At 39.7% G+C, this 15412-nt stretch overlaps 1 protein-coding gene across 1 annotated transcript in view; it reads right to left on the minus strand.

The window, feature by feature from the left end:
* LOC109932319 (xenotropic and polytropic retrovirus receptor 1 homolog) overlaps positions 1 to 10414 on the minus strand; it is a 131341-nt gene extending 120927 nt beyond the window's left edge. The window contains exon 1 of the mRNA XM_048601952.1: positions 10364 to 10414. Within this exon, the coding sequence (XP_048457909.1) occupies positions 10364 to 10403 (40 nt within the window). The 5' untranslated portion in view covers positions 10404 to 10414. The remainder of the gene's footprint in view (positions 1 to 10363) is intronic.
* Between the last annotated feature and the right edge of the window lie 4998 nt (positions 10415 to 15412).

Raw genomic sequence — 15412 nt, forward strand, 5'->3', positions numbered from 1 at the left:
TGCACCCAATCCATCAATTATCTTAAAATGCTGAAAGGTTGTATTAGTGTTCAGAATCGCTAGAAGAAAACACAAAGAGGGGTCACAATCTGCAGCAGCTCTCACTAAAATTTACAATTCAATTTCCTTTTTTTTAAACCTTAATTCAAGTGTAACATATATGCATCTGGGGAAAGGTAGAGACCAGCAATTCCATTGTCCATACGTCATTATACAATACAAAATTAAAATCTGAAAGGGTTCAGTGACACTCATTAAAACCAAGATGAAATAATCAGTGAATTGTAACATATGCCCTATTATTTTGCACAGCTAACAAATTTAATATATCAAAACCCAAAGAGATTGACATATTCTGGTTGCGCTGCAAACATCCTGCGCCTGTCCTAGTTCTGCGCTGTTATCCTTTCAGGCTATAGGTACTTACACCAGTCCCTTCACATCAGGTATGAACATGCCCCAAGGCATCTAATATCAATACCATCCGAGTCTCCATATGACTCTCCACCATCTGTTTACTGTTTCCTGCTCCATTCACTTTGACTGATGGTGCAAGTTTGAGGTGAGGGAAGAGACCGAGTTAGAATAGTTAGCACAATTCTTATCTGTGTCTTTCAATTTGTCTGTTTAAATTAAGATAGGCCTAATGGAATCAATAGCATAAACACTGCCTGTTCCAACTATGGACCTTGTACTGATTGGGAGCCAGGGATAGGAGACTGGGAGTATGCCAGATCAGGGCTAGACAATAACAGAGAACTAACATAGTTACTAAATAAAAACCAAAAGAACTGCAGATGCTGTAATAGAAACAAAAATTGCTACAAAAGCCCAGCAGGTCTGGCAGCATCTGGGGAGAGAAATCAGAGTTAATGTCTTCCTCAGAACGAGTCACTCGACCCAAAACGTCAACTCTGATTTCTCTCCACAGATGCTGCCAGGCCTGCTGCTCTTTTCTAGCAATTTCTGCTTAGTAACATGTAGCAACTGAAAAGATTAGGGATTTGACTCAGAAGTTGAATAGCACTATGAGCAAGTGAGGGCAATTAAGTAGAGAAACAAAGTTACTTGTGATATATCTAAGCAAAACTAAATTAATTTGATTCTAGGGACTAGGTATTCCAAAGTTTTAATATGCTCCAAGTCATGCTACACATCAAAGACACTGCATATGAAACGTTACTTTTGACATTTTTACTGCCTTATAGGTTATTGACTCGGTACTATTACCAGATAATGGTAAAATTAGTGAATGAACTTTTAATCTTTGTCTACTCAAAGTGTGAGAAACAGTATACGATTCAACCATAGCTATTGCACTTTCATATATGATTCATGTTTGCAAAACATCTAGAACTGTATAACATTGCAGTTACAAACCTGCCAATGGCCAGATTAATTTGATGTGATGAACTAAAAACATTATAATCCTGTTACCTATGTTCTTGTGGCAAAGGGATAGCGTCACTACAGCTGTACTGGATGGTCCAGGTTTAAGTGTCATTTGCCCCAGAACCGTGCCCTAACATGGTTGAACAGGTTGATTAAAAATAATTACAAGAATTTTGATGGTACAACTTTAACTTCAATATGGCATTTCCTGTGGAAAATTGGCACCAATGTGCTACACATGTCTAATGAAAATAATAATCAGCTTTACATAAATATCTTTGTACATATTTATAGAGCTATAGGAAAAACAACAACATTTCATTAAGGTGATTAACACAAGTCGTTAGCCGTGTGGAAAAGATCTGTTACATCAGGCCAGAAGAATGAAGTTGTAGTCAAATGTACCTTGTCATTCTGTCATCAATATGTCAAAAGAGGAATAATCAAGAATTCTAGGACAGCATGGGATGATATTTATAGAGTTTTAACAATAACACTTCTGACCACTTTGGAACAGGATGCCCAATGGTACTCTGACATACAAGTAAGTGACCTTCAAATGACATATTTTTAATAGAACAGTAACTGCCGACAGCAGCATTAAAAATTTAGTAAAACAAGACCGTGTATTTGCATAATGCCTCTCAAATCCTTAGGACATGTCAAAGCATTATGGCCAATGCATTAAGTTTAAAGCATACTGAAAACAACAAATGCTGGAGATCACAGTGGTTCAGACAGCAAGCTAACACTTCAAGTCTAGAGGACTCTTCATTAGAGCTGAAATGAAGTGTGGAAATGACGGCATTTACGCTATAGTTTGGGGGCAGGGGGTGGTGGGGGAAGTGGATGCAGGGTGCACCAGCATAAATGCTGTCTTCTCCACACTTCACTTTAGCTCCGAAGAAGTCATCTAGATTCGAAACGTTAGCTTGCTCTCTCTCCATGGATGCTTTCTGACTCGCTGTGATCTCCAGCATTTGTTGTTTTCAGTATAGATTCCAGCATCTGCAGTAATTTGTTCCTAAGTTTGAAGCATAGTCGTTGTTGGGAATGCAAATATGGCAGTCAATTCATGTACAGTGCAATTCAAACAGAGAAAGCGGATAATTAAGCAGTTCATCTGTTTTGTTTGAAGAGTGACTGGGCTGGGAGAGTTCCACTAGCGCCCTGGGATTCTTTTACACTCACCCGAATAAACTTAGCTTAAACGTTATTCAAAAAATTCTGACATTATGGTCCCTTAGCATTCACTTTAGTTGTCAGCCTCAACTGTGTGCTCAAGTCCTGGAGTGATGCTGACACATAAGAATGTTAGTATTTAGAACCAAATTTCATTCAACATTTTCCCATAAATGTCAATGTGATAATGCTTAGCTAATCCATGTCGTGGTACATTGAGGGATTGATACTCTGCTGCTGTACTTTATTTAGTGTCACGGGACATTCTACCCCAAGAATGCTATAGACTGAACCAAGTTAACAAACAGTTAACTTAGTAAAAGGCAAATCTGGAAAGGATATCAAGAAATTCTTCTCCACAAAAGAAGGGACCATAGATGGAATGGAATTACATATTGAAAAAAACTGGACAGTGAACATTAGAACAGGAGAAGGACATTCAGCTCATCAAGCCTGCTCCATCATTCAAACAGATTATGGTTGATCAGTCAGTCAACCATTTTACCCCACTATCCCCATGTCCCCTGATGTCAATAGTCTCCAAAGATGTACCAATTTCTGTTTGGAACATATTCAATCATTGAGCCTTTACCACCTCTGCGAGGGAATTCCAAAGATTCACCACCTTCTGAGTAAAGAAATTCCTCCTCACCTCAGTCTTAAATGACATGCTCCTTATTCTGAGACTATATCCTCTGGTTCTACACTCACCGGGGGAAATGTTCTATCCACTTCTACCCTGTATTAATTTTATAAGTTTAAATTAAATTATCTCTCATTCTTTGAAACTCTAGAAAATACAAGCTTAGAATTTTTCAATCGCTCCTTGAAGACAATCCCACCATCCCAGGAATTAGTTTCGTGAACCTCTGTCAGTGTTCTGTGTGGATGAAATGGAGACTAGTTCAATCACTTTCCTTCTTCAGAACCATCCTGTGGGAAGTTAATTTTTTTTTTCTTTTCAGATGATGGTTTTGCCATGTTTTCCAAGCACTTTGTTTTTGATCGCATATTTCTACCACTAGAATTTCTTCGTTTTGTTTTGAAATATAAGCATTGCCTAACTTTTAGAAAGTTATTTTAGGAGCATGGGCAAAAAATGATTTAGGCATTTAATAAAATTTTAGCCTCAAAGACTGAACTGCAAAGAATCTGAACCATAAAATTAAAAAGCTGGAGATGACACCAGGGAAGATAGAAACCTTTTTTGGCACAGGCAATTATGTGGGATTACAGCACTGTTAAGGCAGAGCTGTAGAGAAAGATAAATTTATCTCTCATGAAAGGCTTATGGAAGCTGTTTCTTTTAAACACTTGGTCCCTTTTATCTCGGTCCAACTTCAAACCCTGATATCAAGCAATTGTTTCATTCAAGAGCTTTGAAGGTTTAATTAACCTTCATAAAGGAATTTCCAGCCAAAGGCACAGACATTCTGTCCAGCTGACAACAATGCTATTGTAAAAAGGATCAACAGGAATGAAGCAAAAGGAATTAATTCAATTCATTATTTGGCCTCAGAGGGCTACAGCAGGACAGCTGCATCAAAACAGCTAACCAAGGGCTTGTTTCAATTCTTGGAATACTGCATACAAAATATTCTGTGTGGCCTGGGAGAAACACTGGCAGAATGTTTCCCACACTTCATAGAGAACTTACACTATAATGGTGTAAGAAGGAACACTATTTTATTAACTTTGACAGGAGGCTGAAGGGGGTGGTGGTGTGAAAGAGTTTGGTAGTGGATGATGTGAAACAAAATATTCAAGTATGAGTACAAGATAAATTAACGCTACACAACATAGCCATGATTGAACTATCAGTGAATTTCACAAACTCTTGAGCCTTGCTAGAATGATGCATCACTATATTTAGTGATCTATTGGTTGGTGGTTTTGTGGTATTGCAAATATTATGAGATTCCTCCGCATTTATGCAATTTGAAAAGATATATGGCAATTTAATTTGCTAGTATTCTCTCAATGCAGTATTCAAATTTGTCTTTATTAAAGGATTAAGCTCCGAAAGATAAACTTGTCAAGTTTAGGCTTCAAAGTCACCTTGCAATATATGGTTTTTCTCCCCTCCATTTACAACACATTTTGTGCAAATATCCTTATAGCCAAGTGATCACCCCATCTGAAATAGCCCTGATAAGGTCAATAATTTTTAACAACACCAATTTATCATTTTCATGGAAGAATAGACAGTTGGGAAAATCAATTGTCAGAACACTGATAAAAATTTCCAACTTTTCCAGAATTCCAAATTAAAACAGAAAAATTAACACAAACCAGTGACCCTACTTATAAAATATTGGAAACATAGAATGGACCACAACTTGCTTTTAGAGATCATCTTCAGAGTAGTAAATATCTTAATGCACTTGGTGAGTCCACAGACATAAATTGATACTGAATCAAAGACGGTGACATTAAATCTGGTGACCAACAGTTTGTTCAAAGATAGCTTTTAAGTAGAATTTTAATAAAGGAGAGGGAGAGGTTGAGAGACTAAGAGATTTTGGAGGGAATTTAAGAACAAAGGGCCTGAAGAAAACAGAATACATGGACCCACTGTTGGAGCAAAATAAGTGAGAAATGTTCAATAGGCTAGACTGAGAGAAAGGTAGGGTTCCTGAAGGTTTGAAGGGCTGAAGGATGTTAGAGATAAAAGGGAACAAGATCAGATCTGAACATGAGAATGAGGACTTTAAAATTTGTTGGACCAAAGCCACGGCATGCCAATCAACCGCAGAGGTGATTAGTGAATTGGATTTGATGCAAGTGAGGATGTTGGCAAAATTTGGATTAATAAAAGTTTATGAAAGGTGAAGTATGAGGCTGGAATAGTCCATGCTAAGGAAATAAAAGTACGAATGAACATTTCAGCAACAGATCATATATGAGGCAGCCCAGGTGAGTAATTTAATTGGGGGAGGTGAGTACTGCTTGATAGAACCAAGGGTTTGTTCAAGGATAACGGAGTTTGAATGGAACCTCCAAAACACCTAGGTGCAGCACAGCAGACAAACAAGGACAGTTGTTCAATGATTTTGTCATTAGGTCACCATGAAAATAGCAACATTTGGAGAAAATGTACTTATTCATTACCATAAAGCATCTTGGATCAAAGATCTACAGCTTTGGTTTAGAAGAGTCAAATAACTTTGTACCTTAACCTCTGCATGCTAGGTACAAAACCCCAAGTGTCAGACTATCTGAGAGAAAAATGTGCATTTATATTGCACTAATCATGACCTCAGCAACAAAGACACATCACAGTCAATGAAATACTTGTCAAACATAGTCACAGCTGAAAAGTAGGAAATGCGGCAGGCCATTTGTACTGTACAAGGTCCCAACAATGAAATAAAGACTGGATAGTCTGTTTTAGTGGTGTTGGCCAGAACAACAGGACGAACTCTCAGTTGTTTTTTATCTACACCTAAAAGAACAGACAGCATTCAAGTTTGATGTCCCTTCTAAAAGATGGGCCTTTCAGCAGTGGAATACACATTCTGATGTCATGCATGTGTCATTCTGGATGATGTGCTCAAGTCTGTGGTATTAACCAAAATTCCACCAACCACGAGGCAAGATCGCTATCACCGAGCCACAAATTATCCTTGGGAAGAATTTCACTGTTAAAAGAGATGAGTGAAACTGTATTACTGATATTCCACATTTATTGTATGCGTTGCAAGAATGCTGCAAGAAAACCAATTTTCATTGAAGCTGTACTTCCTTAACCTGTCAATGATAGTTCACCAAACTGATGATGTTAGTACCTGGGGTCTCCCTAAAACTCATGGTAACTCAGCATTCCATATTTGACATTTTCTATGCAGCATAAGACTTTATTTAATTGTGTATGATAGTAGTAACTAGCCTTCTCCCAGTGTAAAAAAACAATTTACTAGGTTCCACAACACTCTTGAGTGCAGCTCACTCAGAGATAGTAAGAACTGCCGATGCAGGAGTCAGAGGTAACACAGTGTGGAGCTGGAGGAACACAGCAGGCCAAGCAGCATCAGAGAAGCAGGAAAGCTAATATTTCAGGTCAGGACCCTTCTCCAGAAATGGGGGAGGGGGAAGGCAGCTCTGAAATAAATAGAGAGGAGAGGTGGAGCTGGGGAAGGTAGGTAGTATGGTGATAGGTGAGTGCAGGTAGGCAGTGAGGTGGGAGGAGCGGTTAGGTGGCAGAGAAGACGGACAGGTCAAGGAGGTGGGGATGAGAGGGAGGGTTGGTCATGGGATGAGGCTGGGGTGGGGAGATTTTGAAACTAGTAAAGTCCACATTGAGACCATTGGGTTATAGGCTCCCAAGGCGGAGTATGAGGTGCTGCTCCTCCAGTTTCCGGGTGGCATCATTGTGACACTGGAAGCGGCCTAGGATGAACATGCTGTCCAGGGAGTGGGAAGGGGAGTTGAAGTGGTTCACGACTGGATGGTGTTGCGCTCTGTTCGCGACAAACGACAACACCTTCCAGTCATGAACCACTTCAACTCCCTTTCCCACTCCCTGGACGACCTGTCCATCCTGGGCCTCCTCCAGTGTCACAATGACGCCACCCAGAAACTGGAGGAGCAGCACCTCATCTTCCGCCTTGGGAGCCTACAACCCAATGGTCTCAATACGGGCATTACTAGTTTCAAAATCTCCCCACCCACAACCTCATCCCATGACCAACCCTCCTTCTCATCCCCAGCTCCTTGACCTGTCCGTCTTCTTTCCCACCTAACTGCTCCTTCCACCTCACTGACCAATCCCCACCACTGCCTACCTGCACTCACCTATCACCAACCCACCTACCTTCCCCAGCTCCACCCCTCCTCTCTCTATTTATTTCAGAGTTCACTTCCCCCTCCCCCATTTCTGAAGAAGGGTCCCGACCCAAAAAGTCAGCTTTCCTGCTTCTCTGATGCTGCCTGGCCTGCTGTGTTCCTCCAGCTCCACACTATTATCACTGTTATGAGTGCAATGTTTTCAAAAACAAGAAGGCTTTGATTCTTTGAAGGAATGAAAGCTAGCCTCCAAATGGGGGAAAAACAGTGCTCACACTAGCACCATGAGTAGTTATCCATCACCAGTAGCTGAGAAGGTGCTTGACATAACAGCCAGGCGACTTCTGAATCAGTGGCGCATCCTCGTCTGTCATGGTTTCTTTGGCTAATTAACTAATGTATCATAGCTAAACTGCTATTTCTTAAGAAACTCAATAAACTATCTGAAATTTGCTACAAATTGTCAACTGCCTACATTAGGTAAATGTGGTCACAACTCCCCAAATCCAACAATGGAAAACACGGGCATTGCAAGGATGCTGCCAGGGTTGGAGGGTTTGAGCTATAGGGAGAGGCTGAATAGAGTGGTGCTATTTTCTCTCGAGCATCACAGACTGAGCTTATAGAGGTTTATAAAATCATGAGGGGCATGCATAGGGTAAATAGGCAAGGTCTTTTCCCTGGGGTGGGGGAGTTCAAAACTAAATGGCATAGGTTTGAGGTGAGAGAGGTAAGATATAAAATGGACCTAAAGGGCAACTTTCTCACACAGAGGGTGGTGCGTGTACAGAATGAGCTGCTGGAGGTGATAGAGGCTAGTACGATTAATTTAAAAGGCATCTGGATGGGTATATGAATAGGAAGGGTTTAGAGGAATATGGGCCAAATGCTGGCAAATGGGATTAGATTTATATAGGATATCTGTTGACATGGACAAGTTGGACCAAAGGGTCTGTTTCCGTGCTGTATGTCTCTGGCTCTACTCAATTCCCAATAGTACCACCTTGCTTATAACGTTCATCATTGTGTCAAAAGAAAGCAAAGATTTTTTTTTAAATAGATGTCTGTGAAATGTAATTATTGGTAATAACCATATTAGAAGATATCAGAACTTGTTTCACTTTATTGAACTGCTCACATGAAACATGGAAAGGCAATCAAAACAAAAAGGCAAACAAAAATGTTACAAAACCATAAAATGCATCCAGTACAGTTTCACTGCTCAATAGTACAGCAACCTTTGTTTTAGCGGGGACCTTATGAATCAGCACACTCGATAAACTGGCAAACATTATACACTGAAATACCGGACGTTTACTGTATTATCATGATCTTCAAAAATGTCTGAATAGTCAGTTGAGGGTGCGAGTGAGAAGGCCATCTGCCAGTAAGTTTTATTTAAGGCAGGGGTGCGTTATTATTTAAGTGATTTATGCTGCGAGAGCATAACAGTGATGTGTATACCCCCTACATTACATTTCTATTATTTAGTGTGTGTTCTTACATTGATTATGAGATCTCTTGATCAACCAGAATATTTGATCAACTGACACACTCCTAGTCCCATAGGTGCTGGCTAATAAAAAGTTTACTGCAATTGCATATTTCATTGGGGTTCATGGTTTATTTGTACCGGTCTAGTGATTCAGAATTGTTGCTCAGATTTCAATAAAGTGTCATGAATGCACATCTCAACTGTGGAAAAACTCCATAATGTACTAATAGATTTGATACCTATCAGATGCATTTTAAGGGAATATTATACCACACTATTAGATAGGTACTATTAATAGAAACAATTTGAAATGATTAGTAAAGCAATCATATACTCTCAAACACTGTGTAGAGTACATTTTTGTTTCACAATTTGATATCCACAATGCAAAATAAAGATCAGGAACATCTGACCACAGCCCAAATTTCCCACGTCTGAAGTTCAAACCAAATCAAGCATGTAGAGAAAACATACCAGTGGAAAATGATTTCAGAGATAGTAGGAACTGCAGATGCTGGAGAATCTGAGATAACAAGGTGTACAGCTGGATGAACACAGCAGGCCAAGCAGCAGCAGAGGAGCAGGAAAGGTCCCCATTTCCGAAGAAGGGTCTAGGCCCAAACCATCAGCTTTCCTGCTCCTCTGATGCTGCTTGGCCTGCTGTGTTCATCCAGCTCTACACCTTGTTATCTCAGTGGAAAATGATGTTTGACTCTCATTCATCTGAAACAGCCATCCTCTGCCATTGAATCCTATTTAAAAATTCAGTATTTTCTCTGCTGGCCCCATATTAGTGTCATTAATTTCCACTTCCGTTAAGTTACTAACCAGTCAATTCTCAATTTCTCCAGATTTTTCTGCATTTGCTTTTCTTCTTCTCTTTTATTTGAACCCCTTCTTCCTGCTTCTGCAACCCTCCCCATGGTCTAAACCACCTCACCAACCTAAAACCACAATATGGTATCACCTTAAACTTAAGACAGTCTGGCTACTGTCTTCATACTCATACACCATAAGAAGCACTTGTCTCATTATAGATCCCTTTTGCGCCCCACTAGTAACACTGTGATCCATGATTCTTTGCTTCAGCCAACTTTTATCCACTTCAGATTCCTTCATTCCATGTGGACTAATTGTGTCTAGTATCAATATAGAAATATTAGTCAGAATTATTTATCCATTAAAATAAACAACTTCAAATTATAAAAGATCAGCCAAGTTTAGCTTTACGCCAAATCTTGGCTCAAAAAAAAACTCACCATCACCTTCTCCAGAGCAAATTGGAGTGAGCAATAAACGCTGACCCACATCCCACGAGTGAATGAGAAACTGTTTAGCCACTAGGGTCTCCCCTTCCAATGCAATATATTCTCTCCAGTTTGTTTTCACTTCTAATTTAATGTGCGATGACAATGGTACGCCCATGAACTACTCTACATGTTGTTATTCAGATGTACCAGATTTATAGTCAGTAGCTGCAATAAGAGGACCTACATGAAACCACATTACCTTCTAAAGATGGTGCTTGGTCTTGGGCTGTATACAGCATCTCTTTGAAAGCCTGTAATATAAAATATTTCAGAATTAAGCACTGGTTATCATTTGAAACAGAAATCATTAAATCCCGACATCACTAAATAAGTTATGACTTACAGTATTCCCTGTTACAGTTTTCCTACTGTTCAGCTTCTTGAAAATAACTATTTGCTTCCTCAACCTCCCTCTTCCAATACACATTCCATAAACCAGTTTAGCCACTCTGCACAGTCTAATTTTATAACTGCTGCTCACAATTCAGAGGTTCCCAGGTAAAACTGCAAGTCTGTGCCAAGTTATCTGATCTCAACGAACTGCTAAGATAGGTGTCAATGAAGATCAAAAATCAGCTGCTCCAGACTGCTATCCTGTGGATTCTTCTGGAAAGTGCAAATATGTCATTAGGTGAGGACAGATATGGCTTGAGTGTAACACTCGCCATGATCAAATGGTCTGCTGACACACATCGCCTGTGCTTACATGTGAATAGATGCGTTGAAAATATTGGCAGCATCAGTGGCCATCACTGCCTGCAGGAAGAAGAATGAGGCTGTGTTCACAAAAAACCAAGAGAAGTTACAGCAAATCTAATCTGGAGTGAAAAAATAATTCCTGATATGAAAGTAACAGTTTTGTTTTATTTCAAATTGCCAAGGAGAAACTAAATATACTCCCAAGCAAACATCACAATACTTAGTTTAAGAATTATAAAGATGAAAAAAACGCACTAATATTTTCTCTAAGATCAGGCAAATAATGTACTACTATTCAACTGAGGAAACAACACGTTAAAAATCATTGGTACTGGTAGTTCTGCACCAAGCATGTACTTTAAAAGACATGTTTAAAGCAGTCATGCAGCAAAATTCGTACTTGCATGTGTTCCCAGCCCCACTACAATCAAGGATGGAGGCAGGTCGCAAAAGAAACAGACGGTAAATAATAATCTACCTACTGCCAACAAGAACATATCATAATACATTTGAGTTCAACAGTATAGATGAGACACTTTGATTATCAGAAAATAATTCCAAGTACGAGTTACTTACTTTGCCATAATTTTGCAATCATCCACATTTTGCATGACCTACAAAAAGAACTCCATGAGGTTGCTAAAAAGCCTTTATAAATCAATGTCACTTTTAGAATACACATGCACAAATTCCCTTCCTCTTTACTTGAATTCAAATAGCTCATGTCTCAATTCTTGTTATGAAATGTTTTGCTGTATACTTGATTAATTCCAATAGGTGTTAAAATGTTGTGTGCCTGGAGGACATTTCCACTGTCCTGCTTAAAATGAAGTACATTTTAGAATTTCTTATTGCAATGTGGTTCACAGTTCATTGCACTCTAAAGGATATCACTAAACAGTATTTTATTGCGAAGTTGAGTAGAGTATTTGTAGATTGGGAGGGAGGACATTAGAATTTGGTGTTTGTAAAATATTGGTGTTTGTAAAACGCTAAGGGGAAAGCAATGTGTGGTCCCTTTAAAAGATGATGTGTTTTTTTTCTACGATTAGAGATTTTAAAAAAATCTGTGAGCAGCTTGAAAGTCTGCAAGTACAGAGAGCACCCGAATTGAAACGTTTGTATCAAAAGGCCAAGCAGCAGTTTTGTTTTGTTATGAAGACAACAAGTTTTGAATACCAAGACAACAAGTTTTGAATTTAGCCAATCAATTCCAACCAGGCACTTAGATACCAAAAACCAATTAAATTTAAATCTGATGGTTTTGACAACATAGGACAAATACTATTGTAAGAAATATTGATATGTCGTCAAGGGTATAAAAGAAGAGAGCAGTTGGACAAAGACAGGAGAACTAACTGCCATCTGCCAGAGTTAACAGCTTTCAGATCTCAAGAGAGAATCACTGGCTATCATGAGCTTCTCTAAGTCTTATAAAAAGCACCATCTTAAAAAATCAAAGATGCCAACGGCACAACTAGTTAATATTCTTGACCGAAGAATCAACGGAGAAGGCACAGAGCATTCCAGAAGACACATAATATGGCTGTCATTTTGACAGACTAAATTTTTTAAAAACTATATTTTATAAAAGTAGGACTTGTATTTATCGGAACTGCATACTATTAGAACCTTGTTTGATTTGGGAATAGTTAAAAATTAGAAGGGATTTACTCAGTTTGTTAATAATTTAGTTAATTTATTCACTGTTAGAGTAAGATAAATAAATTGTTACTTGTTGTTTATAAAGTGAGTGCCAGGGATTTCTTTTTATTCAACCACTAGAAATTGCTGAAAGGCAGGTTACGCCACTTTTCACACTCCTTTTGCAGATTATAGGGCAAGGTGCTCCTCTTTTGTGGTGTTTCGGTTTTAGTTCTAGTTCTCAGAAAGGGGTCAATCTCCACTTTATAAAAATTTAAGGCAGATAAATAGCACGCTATTGTTCAATATATAGCCACGAACCTTTAGAAAATTTATGGTAATGGAAGATTCCGGTCGGAAAAATTACGTGCAAAATTAATTATATGCAATCGAGCAGTAACAGACCAGCTATGTTGTATGATTCTATGACTGCTCAACTGCTGATAATTCATTTTGCATTTGACTTTTCTAATCAAAACCTGCCTTTGTAACAAGTCCTCTAGAGATTCGTGGCTATATATTGAACAACAGCTTGGTATCGGGCTGCTTTTAAATACTGTTTAGTGATAACCTTTAGAGAGCAAGTTCTTCACGTGTACAAATTGAATGCAAGCACAAGTATTCTGAAATTTGCAAACTGCACTCTACTTGCCCTGAGTAGGAATGCGATTCATTTTGTTTAACAGCATGAAACAACACTTAGTGACAAAAGAACATAAACTGTGAAATGAGAAAAGACTGTTCAACCTATCAAACCTACTGTAGATGATTGTTATCTAACTGGTGAAATCCCCATGGCAACACCTCTACCAGTATCCACTTTCCAACCAATCTGCGCTCTCCTCTGAAACAGTGCAAACATGTTGTTTCCCTTTACATTTTATCTTCTGCTCAGGAGAATCCAAAGTTTCAACAAAATGTGTACCTTTCCAGTAAATTCAAGTTCTGTACTACCAAATGAACAAAGAATTTTAAGTAAAATGTTACTTTTTTCTTCATCTTTGTCTCAAATCTCCCTTGTAATTCTGCCTTTCACACTCAGCATTTCACTGTCAGTACATGATTTTGCTTTCAATTCGCTGCTCTAATTCAACTTTCTGTTTTAAACTCTGGCTAGCTCAGAAGATTTTTCAATCTACAGGTAACTGATAAGAGAATATATATTTGCTTACCACATTCACCCAGATCCTGGATCTCTGAAGAGGGTGTTTTTTAACATAGCATGACAGAACATACATTGCAGAAACAGGCCACTCACCCCAATCAGTTGATTTCTATGTTTGTGTTCCAGTTGAACCTCATCTCATTTTTCCACAGTTAATTCTAATGGTGTAGTCACTTTACCACCTTCTCCTTTACATGCTTTTCTAGCTTCAATTCAGCCCAAGGGTTGCAAACCGAAGGCACTGACAAATCCGTTGCAGGTTAGAGGCTGAGAGGATGGAATGTCTGCCATGTGGTGGGTGGGGGAAGAAAGGGCCCTGATCTAGGGAGTGAGTACATGGGAGAGAGGCAGCAGTCAGGAAGTGAATGCAGGAGGAGGCTGTATGTTGGGGAGTGACTCAAGGCATCGTCGTTCCTGTGCAGATGCCATTCCTGTGAAAGACTGCAATGAAGATGGCAGAGCAGGCAGCCTAGACTGTGGGGTTGGGAGTTCCGAGTGTGAGGAGTGCATACATGGGAGGTTGAGAGGGGGTGGGGAGGGGGGGGAAGAGAGCGAGAAGAGAGCGAGAAAATTATAGAGATGAGGAAGGGAATGTGTATGAGAGGGGGAGATCAAGAGCGGGTGTAAGAAAGGGACCGGGTGGGAGAAAAGGAGGGAGCAGGCAGGAGGGAAAGGCAATGTATGTAAGAATGGCAGGAAGGTAGTGAGAGAGATGGGTTATGTGTGTGTGGGAGAGGGTGAGAGAGAGAGGGCGGCAAAGGAGGGAGTGTGGGGGATGGACAGAGGGAGGCTGCGTGTGTGGTGAAGGAAGAGTGTGTGAGAAAGGAGGAGATTGAGACAGTGAAAGCACGCACTTTGCCAAGACAGCAAAGTGGGTATCAGAATGAGACTGCGAGATGTGTGCATGATGACAGTGACTGAGAAAGAGAGGTAGTGAGTGAGACAGTGCAAGTCTGGGGGAGACAGAGAGAGAATGCACATGCGTGGGACAGTGACAGTGTGTCAGAATGCAAAGACAGAGTGACACACCCATCCTCTCCTCTTCCTCTCCCCGCCCCCCGCTAAGAACCTGGCCACAAAGCAACTGGATGAGGAGGAAAACAAAGACTGAACAGCAATCTGTTTCCCGCCCATTTGTGTGTCAATTCCACTGAGGCCAGCTTGGAGTGTGCCCCAGAGCCGGACCAAGGTCAACAATAATGAAACTCAACCCCTCAGCTCAGCCCCAGCTCCCACTCTCCTTTGTGACTAGGATTTGGGATCTAGTCTCTCTCTCTCTCTCCATCATTACTTGAAAAAGCAATAAACATTTTATTAGCAGACTTGAAACGCATGCCACTTTTTAATAGCTAATTTTATTAATTAATTGTTTATTGAAATTTTTGACTTATCGATTTGGATTCGTTTTCTGAAATTCATATCAACTGATATGCCAACCTCATCTTTCAGAAATTTGCCCTTCATCCCCTGAGGGAGAAACAAATTGAAATGAGGCCTGTCACATGAAAAAGTTGGTCAAGTCTGTCTATACTATTTGCCCAATTACTTTCTATACAATTTAAGCTCCACATTCTCACTGCACTCTGTTAAGGACATTTCTTATGAATCCCCTGGTAAATTTCCTGGCAGCAATCTTTAATTGATGGTCTGAGAGATAGTAGGAACTGCAGATGCTGGAAAATCTGAGATAACAAGGTGTAGAGCTGGATGAACACAGCAGGCCAAGTAGCATCATTGGAG

This window comes from Rhincodon typus, chromosome 10 (assembly GCF_021869965.1).
Source record: "Rhincodon typus isolate 14 chromosome 10, sRhiTyp1.1, whole genome shotgun sequence".
Classification (NCBI taxonomy): domain Eukaryota; kingdom Metazoa; phylum Chordata; class Chondrichthyes; order Orectolobiformes; family Rhincodontidae; genus Rhincodon; species Rhincodon typus.